General features: G+C 38.4%; 1 protein-coding gene across 2 annotated transcripts in view; it reads left to right on the top strand.

Annotated features, from left to right (window-relative positions):
- MED14 (mediator complex subunit 14) overlaps positions 1-18,114 on the top strand; it is an 87,455-nt gene that overhangs the window by 35,729 nt on the left and 33,612 nt on the right. For both annotated transcript variants that reach the window (XM_050777615.1, XM_050777616.1), the window contains exons 12-16: positions 221-299; positions 4,239-4,398; positions 8,571-8,765; positions 9,161-9,295; positions 12,934-13,010. In XM_050777615.1, coding sequence (XP_050633572.1) covers positions 221-299; positions 4,239-4,398; positions 8,571-8,765; positions 9,161-9,295; positions 12,934-13,010 — 646 coding nt within the window. The remainder of the gene's footprint in view (positions 1-220; positions 300-4,238; positions 4,399-8,570; positions 8,766-9,160; positions 9,296-12,933; positions 13,011-18,114) is intronic.

Here is an 18,114-nt window from a genome sequence, read left to right as displayed (position 1 = left end):
ATTAATTAGTTGTCGTATCTATAATGCTGCCTAAATGTTAAAGAGGGAAAACAAACTAGGTTGGCTTATTTCTCATGATACATTTAGTTTAATTTTTCTCTGACTCAAAAACAACATAATTTTCTGCCTTAAACAATAATTTTCATTTGTTTTACACTACTTAGATAAAGGTTTTGTTTCCCATGTAAGCAGTTAATTAATTAGGTGCTTTATTCTGTAGACCAGGCCACCCTGGATGACATGGAGAAGTCTGTGAATGATGATATGAAACGAATCATACCCTGGATTCAGCAACTTAAGTAAGCTTATTTATATAGCTCAAGACTAAAAATGGAAACTTATTTTGACAAGATGTTTTCTTCTCCATCATTACTTTTGGTCAGTCACTGTCCTTAAGGTTTATGACATGAAACTTAAGTGCCTTTTGGTACCTTAGAATCTAAATTATCTTGAAATAGTTCCAAGATGTCAGTTTCTCATATCAAATTCTCCTCTAGAGCAAATATAGGTGTGAACGGCATAACACTCAACTTTCATCCCTTACCACATTTTCTTCTGTACAAGCACTTTACAAATCACTTAAACAATGAATTTTATTGTATCAAGTGTTCTCTGTAATAAAGTCCTATTTGTTCTTATCCAGGGTAATCATCGTGGTTGACTACCAACTGACACTTTCAAAAGTCATTTCTGCTTCTCGAACACTGTCATTCAATTTGGCTCAAAATCCTTTAAATGCTTCACACTGTTAAAGTAAATAAAATTGAAAATTGAGCTAGATATAATTCTGTGGAGTTTCATTACCACTCTGGTACACAAAGGTACCCTTATAGCAACTCTAACAAACTCTTAAAATTAATAAAACAAAATTCCAAAGGATAAAAAAAAATTCAGAGACTAAAACCAAAACTGGCAAATGGAGAAGGCAGTACGGGGGGCAGGTGGGGCTTGTCTAAAGAAAAGACTATAAAGTGGGATCTATTGTTCTTATAATCTTTTAGCCTCTGCCCTTCCCTTTAGCCAATATTTGAAAAATTCAATATAACCAAGTAATGTTTTCATTAACAGGGTATGATTTTTTTTTTTTTCTTTTTTTTTTGGAGACAGGGTTTTGCTTTGTTGCCACCCAGGCTGGAGTAGAGTACAATAGCGTGATCTCAGCTCACTGCAACCTCTGCCTTCCAGGCTTAAGCGATTCTTCTACCTCAGCCTCCTAAATAGCTGGGACCACAGGCGCATACCACCATGCCCAGCCAATTTTTGTTATCAGGGATTTTTTTTTTTTTTTTTGAGACAGTCTCACTCTGTTGCCCAGGCTGGAGTGCAGTAGCGTTATCTCAGCTTACTGCAACCTCTGCCTCCCGGGTTCAAGGGATTCTCCTGCCTCAGCCTCCCGAATGACTGGGATTACAGGTGTGTGCCACCATGCCAAACTAATGTTTTGTATTTTTAGTAGAGACGGAGTTTCACCATGTTGGCCAGGCTGGTCTCAAACTCCTGACCTCAGGTGTGATGTGCCTGCCTTGGCCTCCCAAAGTGCTGGGATTACAGGCATGAGCCACTGTGCCCAGCCCAGGGAATGATTTTTAAAGCCAGTAGATAGATAATATTATGTGAGCCTTTATTTTTGAGCAGCTATTTAGTTTATCTGTATGTGAAAAAAAAAATCAGTCATTAATCTGGGTAGCGATTTCTAAAACTTTTAGTGTTTTAGCATCATTGTGCATTTTGGCTAAATAAGCAAGGTTTAAATATCCTAACATGCTTAATAATTCACATCTTGCATAACTTGAGGTTGTTTATCTGGCAGTTCTAGCTGCCCAAAATATAAACTAAAACCAGAAAGCTAAGTCCCAGAAGCCTTTAACTCACCAAATGTGTGCCTGTACGTAAACTTACATAATTTATTTATAAGAAAAGTCCCCTGATTGTCATTTATAATGTTTCTCAAATGATCTGTGGTGAATGACCAGTTTGTCACTAATCTATCATGGGACGCTGATTTTTTGAAATAACTTTATTGAGGTATAATTTACATACCATAAAAATGCACCCATTTTAAGTGTACAATTCAATGATTTGTTGTAAATTTACTGACTTTTGCAACCATCACCACAATCCACTTTTAGAACATGTAGGACATTTCCATCACCCCTAAGAAATGTCCATTTATAGTTAACCATTCCCAACCTCAGAAAACTCTGAATCCACTTTCTATTTGCCTTTTCTGGTCATTTCATATAAAGTAGAATCAAAATATGCTGTCTTTTGTGACTGGCTTCTTTCACTTAGCATAATGTTTTCAAGGTTCATCCATATTGTAGCATATATCAGTACTTCATTCCTTTTTATGACTGAATAATATTTCACTGTATGGATATACCACATTTGGTTTATCCATTCATCAATTGATGAACATTTGGATTGTTTCCACTTTTTGGTTATTATGCATAATGATGCCATGAACATTCATGTAAGTCTATATATGGACTTATGTTTTCTTTTCTCTTGGAGTGGCACCAAGGAGTGGAACTGCTAGGGCGTACAGTAATTTGTTTAGCTTTTAAAAGAAAATGCCAAACTGTTTTCCAGAATGACTGTGCCATTTTACAACCCCATCAGTAATGTTGCGAGAATTTCCATTTCTCTACATCCTTGCCAACAATTGTTATTGTCTTTGAATATAGACATCCTAATGAGTATGAAGAAGTATCTCATTGTAATTTTGATTTGTATTTCCCTAATAATGATGTTGAGCATCTGTTTGTTCATGTGATTACTTTTTTAAATAATGTGCAATAAAAATGCATTCTAGGAAAAAAGAAATGAAAGAACATGTACAAGATATAAGCCCCAGTGTTTTTTTATTAGAATCAACAGATAAAGTTACACTTCACTAAATATAATCAGAACAAACATAGGAAAAAAGAAAATTATGGAAACTGTGTACATTTTTCATTGAAAGTGTACACACACGCAATTAATATAGAAAGTCACTTAGACTCAAGTTTTTTGTCCCACAGAATCATAACAAATAGTGAAGAGTGAGATAGCAATTTCAGATCGACTTTGAAAAGACCACCTGGTATATCAGTAGTTAGAATTTTTAATGTGACACATGAGCTTGTTTCTTGTTTGTAATAACTTGTCTGTGTTAGATTGATGATCATGCTAATCATGAGAGATGTTTCTCATGTTTTCCTTTTAATAACATACATAGTAGAGATATCATTCTCACAAAGCTATGTTGATGGGAATCAAAGTAGAGATTTGAAAGAAATTTTAGCAAGTTCAGGATATTAATTTTTAATTTTTATTCAAAATGAAGCAAGTGATGGTATATTTTCAAAATTTATCTTCATTCCTTCATCAGTAACCAATTCTTGCATTTGATCGTAAAGTTGTAGTTAAATTTTTCTTTCAATGAAAAAAACAAAACGGTTTCCAGAACAGTTGATAAACTACCCTTAAAATGTCATATATTATAACGTGGTTTTACTGCACATGACTGGTATACAGTTTGTACCACATGCAACTTGCCACACAAATGTATCAGCACCCAAACTGGTCTTTGCCCTATTCATCAAGGCAAGGCTGCTGATATGAGCTGGGATGTTGTGGCATTGTTATGCTGCTGTGAAAATTCTTGTTTTCTGTAGTTTCATTATGCATCAGTGGAGTTTGTGAACCAGCCATTTTATCCCTTTTTTACATATTATATGGTATCCTAGTTTCAAGGATAGATAATCACATACAAGGAATAAGGGGAGTACTATATTAAAAACATCAGTGAAATCTGGCAGCTTACCTTTGTGGGAACAAAGGTAGTTAATACTACTGGGACCTGCTAGGTATACTACACACTTCACACATACACAATTTAAAAACTGGGGCTATATAAAGAATATTGAGATTAGTTGATGTTGTCTTTAAACTATAGGAAATCTGTCACTCCTTATAATAAACTAATATAGTATCTCATCCTTATAGTTAATTCTACCTTATAACTAAGATCATTCACATTGTGGTTTAAACTTCTTAAACTAAAACTAGAATTGACGGTCTAATGCAAAACTATGAAGAAATGATTTGTCATTATGGCCATGTGTCCTTTTATTAGTTCAGTTAAATTTCAATTAATTGTTTTTTTTAATGGTCTTTAATCATTCGTAAATCGATAGCACACAGATAATCAGAAAAGTCTGAGATTTGATGTGGATTATCACTTTTAAATTCAGGTTTTGGCTTGGACAGCAGCGTTGCAAGCAGTCTATAAAACATCTGCCTACGATAAGCAGTGAAACATTGCAGCTTTCCAATTACTCAACTCATCCTATTGGAAACCTTTCTAAGAATAAACTGTTCATTAAACTTACCCGCCTTCCACAATACTACATTGTAAGTATGCAAAGGAGTGATTTGGAGTGATCAAGTTTAGTAATTCTGTTAGTATCTTAAATGACTTATTATTTAACTTGCCAATGAATTTTATTGAATATTTGACTTTCATATAGTGATTCTCAACCCAGGGGGTTAGAAATGGGGGAGAGAGGAATGTCATGTCTCAGTTGGGGAACATAAGGTATAACTCTATCCCTCACTCTAGGGTCTGTCCTATCATGAGGCCTAGTCTTTGATTGCAATGAGACATCTCTGTAAGAATAAAAAATTTGAGAGCAATTCCTGTAAAGGTCTGGTGATGTTTTGATGTCAAATAAAGTTGTTTGACTTGAATATTAACTTGTATAGTGAAACCTTTCAAATATGGACTGGCTGAATTGGCTTTATTTTTTCATCCTTCATTGATTGAAGGCATCTTTCTTTTTATTGAGTATGTGTTCCTTTTAGTGCACAGTGAGGTCTTCTCTTATTCCTTTTTCACTGTTTCTGTATGTTTTCTAGTTTCTTTATTTTTGAATTAGTTTAAATTTGCAATAATTTGAAATATGAGCTCATTCTGAATATATTTTCCTGCTTGTTGAAATTTCTGGCCGGGCGTGGTGGCTTACACCTGTAATCCCAGCACTTGGGAGGCCGAGGCAGGCAGATCACGAGGTCAGGAGATGGAGACCATCCTGGCTAACACGATGAAACCCCATCTCTACTGAAAATACAAAAACAAAAAATTAGCCAGGCATGGTGGCAGGTGCCTGTAGTCCCAGCTACTTGGGAGGCTGAGGCAGGAGAATGGCGTGAACCCAGGAGGTGGAACTTGCAGTGAGCCGAGATGGCGCCATTGCACTCCAACCTGGGTGACTCCGTCTCAGAAAAAAAAAAAAAAAAAAAGAAATTTCTGTATATATACCAAGTATACCAAGTAGATGTGTTGGCTAAGAATCTATGTTTTACAAATATTAATTCAGGCCAGGTGTGGTGGCTCACACCTGTAAAATTAACACTTTGGGAGGCTGAGGCAGGAGGATCACTTGAGCCCAGACGTTTGAGATCAGCTTAAGCAATATAGTGAGACCTCGTCTCTTACAAAAATAAAATAAAAATAAAAATTTTAATTCAAGATTGTTGGTTGAAAGTAATAGGAGTGAACTTTTTAAGGTTTTGACCTGTACTTTTAAAAGATATTATTTTAAAAGGACACCATGTGTAGGCTAACATATCTTAAGCTCGGGATACTTATGTAGACTAATGAGTCTGTCATTGATCTGAATTTTACTTTTTTCTGAATTTTAAAACAGCAGCTGTAGAACTAGATTTGGCCCACAACAAAAGACTATTGTTTCAGTTCTCAGTGAGCTTGCTTGGTCTACATGTGAAATGATAATACAGAATACATGCATCATAGCGAAACCCATGAACATACAAAGATCTCTTATAATCAGCCATGCACAAAATAAAATAAAAATGGTTATAATTTATTATTTTCTGACATTTAGCATCAACAAACAACCAGGCTTTAATGTCAGTGACCAGTGATCTATTATAAAGCAATAATTTGTTTCACATGGTTTAGACCAAAACTGAATGTAGATTACTCCTCGTCCTCTAGATTTATCACTTAGGGGAGATATGTTCATGGAAGTGGAAAGAACTACTACCATGGACATTAAGAAGAACAGAGGAAAGTCTTGCTGCAATTGATCTCCCTTTAAATGTGTTTCTGCCATTTTACCTTTCTTTTTTGGTTAGCTTTATTAAGATATAATTTACATAAAGTAAAAATACAGACTTTTTAGCCTGGGTTCTGATAAATGCATACAGTTGTGTAGCCTCCATCTGAGGACACAGAACAGATCCATTATACCCCAAAATTCCCTCACAATACCCCTTATGATCAGTCCCCTCCAACTAGTAATCACTGGCCTGTTTTCTGTCTCTATAGGTTTGCCTTTTCTGTCCAGTTTCTTTGACTCAGCATAATGCCTTTGACATTCATCTGTGTTGTTGTGTATATAATAGTTTCTTCCTTTTGTTGCAGAGTAGCATTCCATGGTGTGGGAGTACCACAGTTTGTGTTTAATGAGTCACTCATTGAAGGACATTGGGGTTGTTTCCAGTTTGGGGCAATTGTGACTAAAGCTGTTAAACATTTGCATATAGATTTTTGTGTGTGCATAAGTTGTCATTTTTTATTTCATCTTGGATAAGTAACTAGGAGTGGGATTATTGGGTCATACGGTAAATGTGTGTTTAACTTTGTAGAAAACTGCAAGCTGTTTTCCAAAGTGATGTACTATTTTGCATTCCAGCCAGCAATGTATGAGAGTTCTAGTTGCTCCTCATTCTTACCAACAGTTAGTCATTAGAATTTTTTAAAAATATTAACCATTCTGATAGGTATGTAGTGGTGTCTTATCGTAGGCCTAATTTACACTGCCCTAATGGCTGAAGATGTTGAGCATATTTTCATGTGCTCATCCTATCTTCTTTGGTGAAATGGCCATTTGACTTTTAATTTTAACATTTCCTGAGGTACCTCATCAGTGTGATGCTTTCCTGAAGAGTATGTGTGGGGAGGAGGGGTAGCAAGGGAGAAAGGAAGCAGGAAGAGAGATGGGAAAGAATGTGTGTTGGTCAGGAGCCTTTCCTAATGGCACTTACTTTTGTCACTAAAGTATTTAGGGACTTTTCTTAAATTTTAGCTACACCTTGGAAACAGTAAGCAGGTATAGTAGGAAGAGCAAGGCCTCTGGAGCCAAACTTCTGGAATCAAAGCATGAGTCCGTCACTTACTACATGTGTGACCTTGGGCAAGTAACTTGCTTTTTTTGTGCCTTAGTTTCCTCATCGCAAAAATAAAGATAGGCTGGTTGCGGTGGCTCATGCCTGTAATCCTAGTACTCTGGGAGGCCTAGGCGGGCGGATCAGCCGAGGTCAGCAGTTCGAGACCAGCTTGGGCAACATGGCAAAACCCCTCCTCTAATAAAAATACAAAAAATTAGCCTAGTGTAGTGGCACACGCCTGTAATCCCAGCTACTTGGGAGGCTGAGGCGTAAGAATCGCTTGAACCTGGGAGGCGGAGGTTGCAGTGAGCTGACATTGTGCCACTGCACTCCAGCCTGGTTGACAGAGTGAGACTCTGTCTCAAAACAAATAAACGAAAAAACCTACTTCACAGGGTTATTAGGAAGATTAAATACGTTAGCATCTGTGAAGTATTGGGACAATACTTGGCACATATTAAGCTTTGTATCAGTGTTAACTGTCAGTATTGTTACCCTCACGGTGACCATATTTTTCAGTTGAAAAATTAGGGTTTGTTTTTACATATTTCCAAGTATGAGGGTTGGTTGTCATTTTTCTCTGCCTTAATAATGGAATTTTTAGGATGTTTGAGTGGTTAAGGGAGGCAGCAGAGCAATTTAAAATAGATACCATTCTAGAAAATCTAGCAGACTGTATTAGTCCGTTTTCGCGCTGCTGATAAAGAAATGCCTGAGACTGGACAATTTACAAAAGAAAGAGGTTTAATTGGACCCACAGTTCCATGTGACTGGGAAGGCCTCACAATCACAGCGGAAGGCAAGGAGGAGCAAGTCACAGCTTACGTGGATGGTGGCAGGTAAAGAGAGAGCTTGTGCAAAGAAACTCCCATTTTTAAAACCATCAAATTTCGTGAGACCCATTCACTATCATGAGAACATCACAGGAAAGACCCGCCCCATGATTCAGTCATCTCCCACCGAGTCCCTCCCACAACACATGGGAATTATGGGAGCTACAAGATGAGATTTGGGTGGGGACAGAAAGTCAAACCATATCACAGACCTATTGGATTTAGGCATAATTTTTTATTTTCAATTTAAAAGCTGAGGTATGAATATCAGGAACACCTAACACATAATAGTTTAAATGCCCCATTTGTTATACTTTATGGTTGCTTTTGCTTTTATCATTCTTCTTTGGTCTCATCTACTTTTTGGAAAACAAATTATGTATTTACTAGGAATGCTCTTTTTTGATACGATTGATTTAACCTCTTTTTATCTTTTTTTTTTTTTTTTTAAGACATCTACATTAGATTTATAATTCTGAGCCTTACTTGATGATGTACAGAGGAAAATATCTGACACTTCTTATTTCTCTGAGTCTTATTTCTTTTTGGGATTTTTAGGTTGTGGAGATGTTGGAGGTTCCCAATAAACCCACACAACTGTCGTACAAGTACTACTTTATGTCTGTGAATGCTGCAGATCGTGAAGACAGTCCTGCAATGGCATTGCTGCTACAGCAGTTCAAGGAAAACATCCAGGACTTGGTTTTTCGTACAAAAACCGGGAAACAGACCAGAACCAATGCCAAGCGCAAGGTATGATTCCATATGAAAATGAGCACAGAATTTGTGTGTGTTAACTTGGTTGTGTTCTTTACTTATTTTTAATATGAGAAAGAACTAAGATACGGTTTTTAAGAGATGAGGCAGCAATAAGGCTTAAGTAACAATTGTCTACATTTTCTTGAAAATGCTTCTGTTTTAATTAAATAATTGTCCACCATTTTCCATGAGATAACTTGTTAAACACAAAATATTTACTAATAAATTACCAGTGTTTTGGTCAGTATTTACTCGGTAAATACAATAACATTTGTTTTGGTTAACCCTGAGCTTTCTTCCAGTATTTTAACTATCTTAATGAATTGTATCACATGTACTTTTTTTTTTTTTTTTTTTTTACCTGTTTGTGTTCTTTACTTAAATTCTAGTTGTCTGATGATCCATGTCCAGTAGAATCCAAGAAAACAAAACGATCAGGAGAAATGTGTGCCTTCAATAAAGTTTTAGCTCACTTTGTCGCTATGTGTGATACAAATATGCCATTTGTAGGACTTCGGTTGGAGGTAATTTTTTTGGAACAGTTCTGAATACCCCAAATGAAAGAGTAGTTTTTAAAATGTGTTGCTCAGGGTATATATAGATTCCACTAGGAAAAGCAGAATGTTTGTGATCCTGTTCAGAGTGGTAGGGTTACAATCATAGCATCTTATGGTATACATGTAAAACATGGCTTGAATTATTTCATCTCTCTGATTCCAGATTCTGGGTCTTCTGCTCTTTATGGAAATTGAATGTAAATTTTTCCCAGTTAAAAAAAGTGGACAGGGCTGGGCACGGTGGCTCACACCGAGCACTTTGGGAGGCCGAGGCGGGTGGATCACTTGAGGTCAGGAGTTTGAGTCCAGACTGGCCAACATGGTAAAACCCTGTCTCTACTAAAAATACAAAAATAATTGGGGCATGGTGTGTGCCTGTAATCCCAGCTACTTGGGAGGCTGAAGCAGAAGAACTGCTTGAACCCGGGAGGTATAGGTTGCAGTGAGCCAAGATTGCACCACTGTATTCCAGCCTGGGCAGCAGAGCAAGACTCTGTCTCAAAAAAAAAAAAAGGATAAAAGAAAAAGTGGACAGGTTGAGTGCAGTGGCTGATGCCTATAATCCCAGCACTTTGAGAGGCCAAGGTGGAAGGATTGCTTGAGCTCAGGAGTTCAAGACCAGCCTGGGCAACATAGCAAGACCTTATCTCTATTTAAAAAGTTAAAGAAAGAAAAACAAGTGGACAGTTTTTAAGAATTAACATTTTACTTTTATACCTCTTAGTAGGAGCATTGTTTAAGGCTATTAGAGACGGTTAGTTGATAGCTGGGTGGCTTATTTTTGAGTTGGTAAAGCCATGTATATTGCTTAAGCCCTAGTAAAACTGGGATCCTTTCTAAGAAGCAGATCAGAAAGAATATTAAACTAAATTTTTACTTTTCTCACATGGGAGAAGCAATAGATTTATGCAGAATTAGTGCCTTTAAAGAATATGCAGTTGCGATATCCAATATAATCCTCAAACATGAAAGGGAGGTAACAGACCTGCATTTTTTGTATTTCCAAAAAGGAGTTTGGCCAAGGATGGGTAGCCGCTCAAAAGTGATACACTAAAACCCCAGTTATTTCCCTGTAGTTTAAAGTTTTATGTTTTGTAAGAATCCCCTCCTCTGTAAGTTATTGTGAATGAAGGAGAGACCTGGAAATGTGGAAATGGACTTTTTCAGCTGGGCTGATGATGATGGCCTTGGGAAGATTTGTTGAAAATAGCTTTCATGCTTTAGAACAGGGATTGGGAAACTTTTTCTTTAAAGAGCCAAATATAAATATTTTAGACTTTGTGGGTCAAGTGGTCTCTGTTATAGCTACTCAAATCTGCTGTTGTAGTGTGAACCAGCCAGAGCTGATATTTAAACAAATGAGCATGGCTGTGTTATGGTAAAACTTCATTTACGAAAGCAGGCAGTGGGCCAGGCGCTTTGGCTCATGCCTGTAGTCCCAGCACTTTGGGAGGCCGAGGTGGGCAGATCACCTGAGGTCAGGAATTTGAGACCAACCTGGCCAACATGGTGAAACCCCGTCTCTACTAAAAATACAAAACTTAGTTGGGCATGGTAGCGGGGGCCTGTAATCCCAGCTACTCGGGAGGCTGAGGCAGGAGAATCACTTGAACCTGGGAGGCGGAGGTTGCAGTGAGCCGAGATCATGCCACTGCACTCTAGCCTGGCCGACAGAGCGAGACTCCTTCTCAAAACAAACAAACAAACAGAAAATCCAGGCAGTGGGCTGGATTTGGCTCATGAGCTGTTGTTTGCCAACCCCTGCTTTACAGGACTTTGGGATCTGCAGGCAGAGGATAAGGTGTGAAATTGTAAAGAGCCCAGAGAGAAACCCAAGCCTAGAAACAGGCACCTAAAATAAATACTCTTGTCCTTGATGACCCAGCTCCTAGAACTGTGAGCTTGATGAATGTCCTCTTATCTGGATACTGGCCTTAGCTCCTAAACTGTAGTGTGTCCATGTTTCCTATGTAATTGACTGTATTCTTGGACTCTTTTATTGTGTTATTTGGATTGATTATATGAATGTCATTCAGTTAACTACCTTTGCAGTGGGAAGGGAAGATGGATATACGGTGCTGGGGCAAAGCAGTGCATTTATATCCTCTCTTCCCTACCCACAGGCCAGAATTTGCAAAAATGTGCGTCTTTGTAGGCCTACGTAGGTTAATGACTGTAGACATACGTCCTCTCTTTCCACCTTCTCTGTATTCTTATACTTGCTGCACATATGGGACACAGATGAACATTCTGTAGTGCTCTATTGAACTCAAACTCTTAAAAACTTACCTACTTTTTATTCTCAGTGAACATTCTAGCTATGTTAAACATAAAAGCAAGCACATTTTCTACTTAAAGTAATTTAGGCTGAGATGTGACTAACTAAAACTAAATCTAATCTTATAAGAGATGTTTATATATCTTTTTTTTTTTTTTAAATGGAGTTTCACTCTTGTCACTCAGGCTGGAGTGCAATGGCGCGATCTCGACTCACTGCAACCTCAGTCTCCCCGATTCAAGCAATTCTCCTGCCTCAGCCTCCCAAGTAGCTGGGATTACAGGCATGTGCCACCACACCTGGCTAATTTTTGTATTAGTAGAGATGGGGTTTCACCATGTTGGCTAGGCTCGTCTTGAACTCCTGACCTCAGGTGATCCGACCGCCTCGGCCTCACAAAGTGCTGGGATTACAGGTGTGAACCACCGCACCCGGCCGGATGTTTATATATCTGATTGGTAGAATAGCAGCAGCATTTTTGAGCTGGCCCACACTTCATTTCCTTTTGAATCTGAACCCCTACTTCCTATCTGGTAGCAGCTATTTTTCTAAACCTTTCCCTTTCCCAGGCCCAAAGAGCGGGGCTCACTTAAATACTTGGAACTTCCTTAAATCCTTTCCAGAACATGGTAGATATAAATAGTCTGTCATGCAAGACCTGGGAATATCTGCCAAAGGCAAGCATTTCTTTAGATCAGATGACTTTCTGGCATACTGTAATTACTTGCAGTCCCATGGATAGGGTTTCAGGCACTATCTCTGCATTTATCTTTTTAATTTGCTTTCTGAATCCTTTAATTGGGAAAGAGATGTCATTGGGTAAATGCACAAATTGGAAATCTTTTCTTGGGTTTCACATAGGAAGTAGTTTAATTCTTAAAAATATATTTCAGAAGAGTTGTAAACTAAAAAATATTGTTTAGAAATAAGCTACGACAGTGACTCAAACATTGTTTTGAACAAACAGTATAGAATTACACGAGAAAACCATTCTTATTTTGTAGTGGCCTCTTGAATTACTAAAATTGATTCTAGATTACTTTTGGCTCACTGCAAAAATTAGACTAATCTCCTGAATTTTGAATATTTGCCACTTGTGGAGGTGTTTCTTAAACTAGATGCTCTGGGACAGCTTTGAGTTCCACTGGACTTCGTATAGTTTCCCAGGAAATCTAATGATGGGGATAATACTCATGCCTAATACGTTGTAACTTGGGGAAAGAATGGCCCTATAACGTGCCACAAGAATAGAGACTGTAGTACTTAGAAATGGTAGTTGTTTTTGTAAAATTGGTGGTCTGATATAATTCTGCTTTTCTCTTTCTAGTTGTCCAATCTGGAGATTCCACATCAAGGAGTGCAAGTGGAAGGTGATGGCTTCAGCCATGCAATTCGCTTATTAAAGTAAGCCCCTGTCATGTGTTTCACTTGGTGCCATATGTTGCAGTCACACTCTGAAAGCTGCTTCTCTTCCATGAGACAACATAAAGCAGTGTTCAGAACCTGTGGGTGTTGTGGATTTCTGCATAGAGTTACTAGGGTCTGGGGGAAGATTCCCTTTAATCTATGGAGTGGCAATCCAGCATCACTTGTTTTTTTTGTTTTGTTTTGTTTTGTTTGTTTGTTTGTTTTGAGACAGAGTCTCGTTCTTTTGCTCAGGTTGACTGGAGTGCAGTGACACAATCTTGGTTCACTGCAACCTCCCAACCTCCGCCTCCTAGGTTCAAGCAATTCTTGTGCCTCAATCTCCCAAGTAGCTGGGACTACAGGCGCACACCACCATGCCCGGCTAGTTTTTGTGTATTTTTAGTAGAGACAGGGTTTTGCCATGTTGGCCAGGCTGGTCTCGAACTCCTGGCCTCAAGTGATCTACCTGCCTCGGCCTCCCAAAGTGCTGGGATTACAGGCATAAGCCACTGCACCTGGCCTCACTTGGTATTTTTGGATGTCTTTTCATTCAGCAGATATATATTGAGTGTGACTGTGTGTCAGGCTTGAATTCTGACATCCCCTCAGAATGCTGTCGGTTCATAAAGCAGAGGAATATGGGCTAGTTCAGAAGTCAGGAAGGGTATCCCTGAGGAGGTACCAGTTGTACTCGGACTGAAGGAGAGGTGAGAATAAGGAAAGTGGGGCAGAGGTAGTGGAGGTCCTAACCAGAGGGATAACTGCTAATGTGAAGGCTTAGAGGGAAGAGAGAGCTTGGCATTTTTGTGCTGAAAGGAGTTCAGCATGGCAGGAGATGGGAGAAGTGAGGCTGGAAATGTAAGCAGGAATTGATCAGATCCTTTAGGCCTATGTAAATGTCCTTCAACAATTTAGGTTTTATCCTAATGGCACTAAGAAGCTATCAGATGATTTTAAGCTAAAACTGACATCATTAGATAGGTGTTTTTGAAAGCTCAACCTGATAGCAATATGGAGAATAAATTGAAGGGGAACAAGACTAAAGTAATGAAGTTGGTGAAATGGTTCACATTAGAGTTGTTGGTAGCTCAGAGCAGGGTACGTTCCACAAGAAGTTAGGAGAGAAAGTATTCACGAGTTGTGATTAGATTGGTGTTGAAGGTGAGAAAGAGGGGAAAGTGGCAAAGATGATTCTTGGTTTTATCTTGGGCAAATGATGGATGGTGGCAGTGTTTTCTGAGATAAGGGACACCAAAGATGTGAGTTTGAACGGACTTTGCTAAGTTTAAGGTGCCTGAATACCCTTTGGGCATGTGTTTCAAGCTCAGGTAACAGATCTGGGAAGGAGAAGTAGATAAAGTCATCACCATGGTGATAGTAATTGAGCTGGGGTAGTAAATTATATCACCAGGAAAGAATATGCAGGAAATGGGCATAGGGCTTAGTTCTAATGGACAAAGGACGAGGAGCCAAAGGATGCTTAGAAGTAAAGCTAATGTGGTACATGTGCTTTATAAAGTGACCCAGTATGGACTTGCATAGCCAGAATACCATCTAAGAGATCAACCTTTTTGGTCCAGGAAACAGATTTCTTTGCAAAGGAGAGGTACACTTTATTGTTTCCCAGGTGTTGCTTAATGATATAAATTATATAAGCAATTTTTATTTATTGAATTCCTCTGTCTGCTAAGACATAGCAGCTCTGCAATTTGAGCAATGGGGCTTTACCATTTGTTATATAGGAATCTGTTTCTGTGGAAGGTAGAGCTAGCAAATAGTGTCACATGACCCATGTGTCATTAGTGCTCCCTTTAGATACCACAGAATTGAGGAACTAGAATAGTTCCTCTTCCAGGCTATCTTAACACCATTTCTACAAAAACATTTTCAGGAGAGAGAGAACTAGTCTTATAATGGAAATCAGTAAGAAAATGCAATACTTTCAATTGCGTTTGGTTTTGAATTGCTTTGCCTTGAATATAGGTTATTTTTTTTTCTTTTTACTCTTCTTGGCACCTGTAGATAAGTTGATAATTTGCATAATATCTTGTTCTCGGCATTTTTACAAGAGAAATTTCAGTCTCCTTTCTTCTTGAACTCAAGGGAATGCATAAGAGTCCTACCTAGGAAGGAAGTACTTTATATTTTTTTAGCTTCATTTTATAATAACTCTTAAAGTCTTTAATCCTGGCTTTTGTTTTCTTTATTTTAAAATGTAAAGGAAAATATACATAAATGGATATGTTAAAGATAACTGTTTGTCCAGTAAGTGCTGTCCATTGTTGGAGTAGGGTATAGAAGTGAAGAAGGAAAAAGTAAATAATAAATGTCTCAGCATGATTTTATTAAAATCCTATATAGACCTAGTTAGTATGGAATTGGACTCATGCATTTATTTTCAGAAACTCTTGTAACAAGCTTTTAGTCCTGGATATATTAATATTGAATATGAATATGAGTTGATACTTCAAAGCTTTGAAATTGGCACACTTTCCTTCTCTTTGCCAAAAATACATTCTGTTCTTGTTCTACTTTATCTCCTTGAAAATGTATTGAGCAGGCATCTCTGCAATCATAGTATCAAATGTATCATGGTAAACTTCTTCAGTTGCTATGGTTCATGGACCTGTTGCCTTGTGCAAATTCAAGAACCTTGATCCTATAACCCAAATCAGGCTTGGGACACAAGTTTTGAGAGCGGCATGCTCATGGTGCCTAGTTTTGAACACTTCAGCAAACTTCCCACCTTCTCGTTGAACTCATGTCACAGTCACGCGCAGTAGTAAAGGTCCTCTGGCCACACCCACGAGGGTTTTTCATTTCCTCCATTGTGTTTCTTTGCCTCCTATAGCTTATGCTGATAATGCACAGGCACAGCTCTGTTTTTGCAAGTTGTGCGGCCCAGCTTGTCCTTCACACACGTGTACAGTCTTTATAAAAACCTCTTCACTTTCCTTTTAGGCACACTCATGCTGCTTTTGCTAGTACTTTCAGTGATCTCCCTGCTTTTGCACTGCAGGGCCATAGTGGGGTTAATGATGTTTGTAAAAGCCCTCACAACAAAGCTAGCACACATCTGCCAGACCATAAAAGACCATAACCTGGCTCCTCAATTTGTTTAATACTGAGAAGTACAGGAGAAAAGTTGGTTAGGAGCAGCTGTGTAAAGCAAACATTTTTGAATTGGTAAAAATTTTCAGATAGATTAATCCATTGTCCAGAAAATATCTTCCACGGTTCTTAATTTTTGGCTACTATAGTAGTATTTTGCAGTATTTTAAGTTTGTAACAATTTTGTCAGGTTTCCTTTTGGGGAACCTGGTTTTGGGTTGTTGTTTTTTTCCCCCTCACATGATCATGCTGGGAAGATAAAAGTTACAGTTTATTTTTATTCATTCTGTTCCATTCATAACCTTAAAAGCAAGTAACTATTTTACGGGTGCCTTGAGGTAGAGCTCATTGTATCTGCTTCACAGATTGAAGTGATATACAATGCACTTTCAGGGTTCTGCTGTCCCTAAGAGCATAAATGGAAAAGAGGCTTACACTAATGTTAGTTCTCACTTGAACACATACTGGCTTCTGTGCTTTCCTTTTCTAACTAGATAGATTTTGTGAAAAACCTGTTTTATTTGAAAGGAAGATAATGTACTGCATTTATATTTTCAAACTTGAGATTTAAAAATCTGTCTGAATTGGCTGCTTTATAATTCCTATGGGGAGGGCTGTGTTGTGAGGGGTAAGGGCAGGCAAGTCGTCAGTATGCCTGTCAAGTTGAAGAACAGATAAGTGTATGCAATTTCTGTAATAACTACCCAAAATGTAGTTGCACAAAATCTTTCTGGTAGTGATAAAAACTATACAGTGTGAAAGATTAACTTTTGAAAAACTTCAAAAGCTGTATATTGAAGAGGAGCTGTGATAGAAGTTTTAATTAGCACATGCAATCTGTTTTTTGCTCTCAAGTTGTTTATTCCAGGTCAGTGGTTCTCCACCCCAGGGCAGTTTTGCCCTGCAGGGGACTTTTGGCAATGTCTGCAGATGTTTTTGATCATTTACTGAGAAGAGGGAGTAGGAAGTGCTACTGGCACCTAGTTGGTAGAGACCTGGGCTGCACAAAACAGCCCCCTCACCCCACAACAAAGAATTTTCCAGCCCCAAATGCCAATCCTGCCAAGACTGAGAAACTTTGTTCTAGGTGTTATATTCTGAATTAAGGGGTCTGAACCAAGATTCCATAATTCCAATTATATTTGTTGTTTTTTTTTTGCCTCAATATAGATATTTATTATACCAAATCTGAGAATTAACCACCTTCTGTATGAGGTAAAGGTTATATATAATTAAATAATATCTCTTTTTTTTTTTTTTTTTTTTTGAGACAGAGTGTCACTCTGTTGCCCAGGTTGGAGTGCAGTGGCCGGATCTCAGCTCACTGCAAGCTCTGCCTCCCGGGTTTACGCCATTCTCCTGCCTCAGCCTCCGGAGTAGCTGGGACTACAGGCGCCCGCCACCTCGCCTGGCTAGTTTTTTGTATTTTTTAGTAGAGACAGGGTTTCACCGTGTTAGCCAGGATGGTCTCGATCTCCTGACCTCATGATCCGCCCGTCTCGACCTCCCAGAGTGCTGGGATTACAGGCGTGAGCCACCGCGCCCGGCCTATAATATCTCGTTATTTTATCTCTTACTGAAATTAACTCATAAATAGCTAAAATATATTACCTCATAATGTTTTATGACCAATGAGATAGTTTGTAAAGCTGTAGAAAGAAAATGGATAGGTAGGTATTTTAAGAAACCAAGCTAATACATTCCTCTTGTATATGTGATGTATGTGTGACAATATGTATGTTAAACGAGTTAATACATGTAAAGGTCTATGAAAATAAGGGTTACCTCTACAGAGGAGGAGGTGGTAAAGTGGGGATAATGAACCTGGAATTTTATCATGGTTATTCAGTCAGTGACCAAGATTTGGTTTTACTGCAAGGGAGAATTAACATACATGGGGCCAGGCTTGGTGGTGTGCACCTGTAATTCCAGCTACTTGGGAGGCTGAGGTGGGAGGATCGCTCAGGAGTTCAGGGCTAGCCTGGGCAAC

Source organism: Macaca thibetana, chromosome X (genome assembly GCF_024542745.1).
Source record: "Macaca thibetana thibetana isolate TM-01 chromosome X, ASM2454274v1, whole genome shotgun sequence".
NCBI classification, from domain to species: domain Eukaryota; kingdom Metazoa; phylum Chordata; class Mammalia; order Primates; family Cercopithecidae; genus Macaca; species Macaca thibetana.
This window is presented reverse-complemented; position numbering and strand designations above follow the sequence as displayed.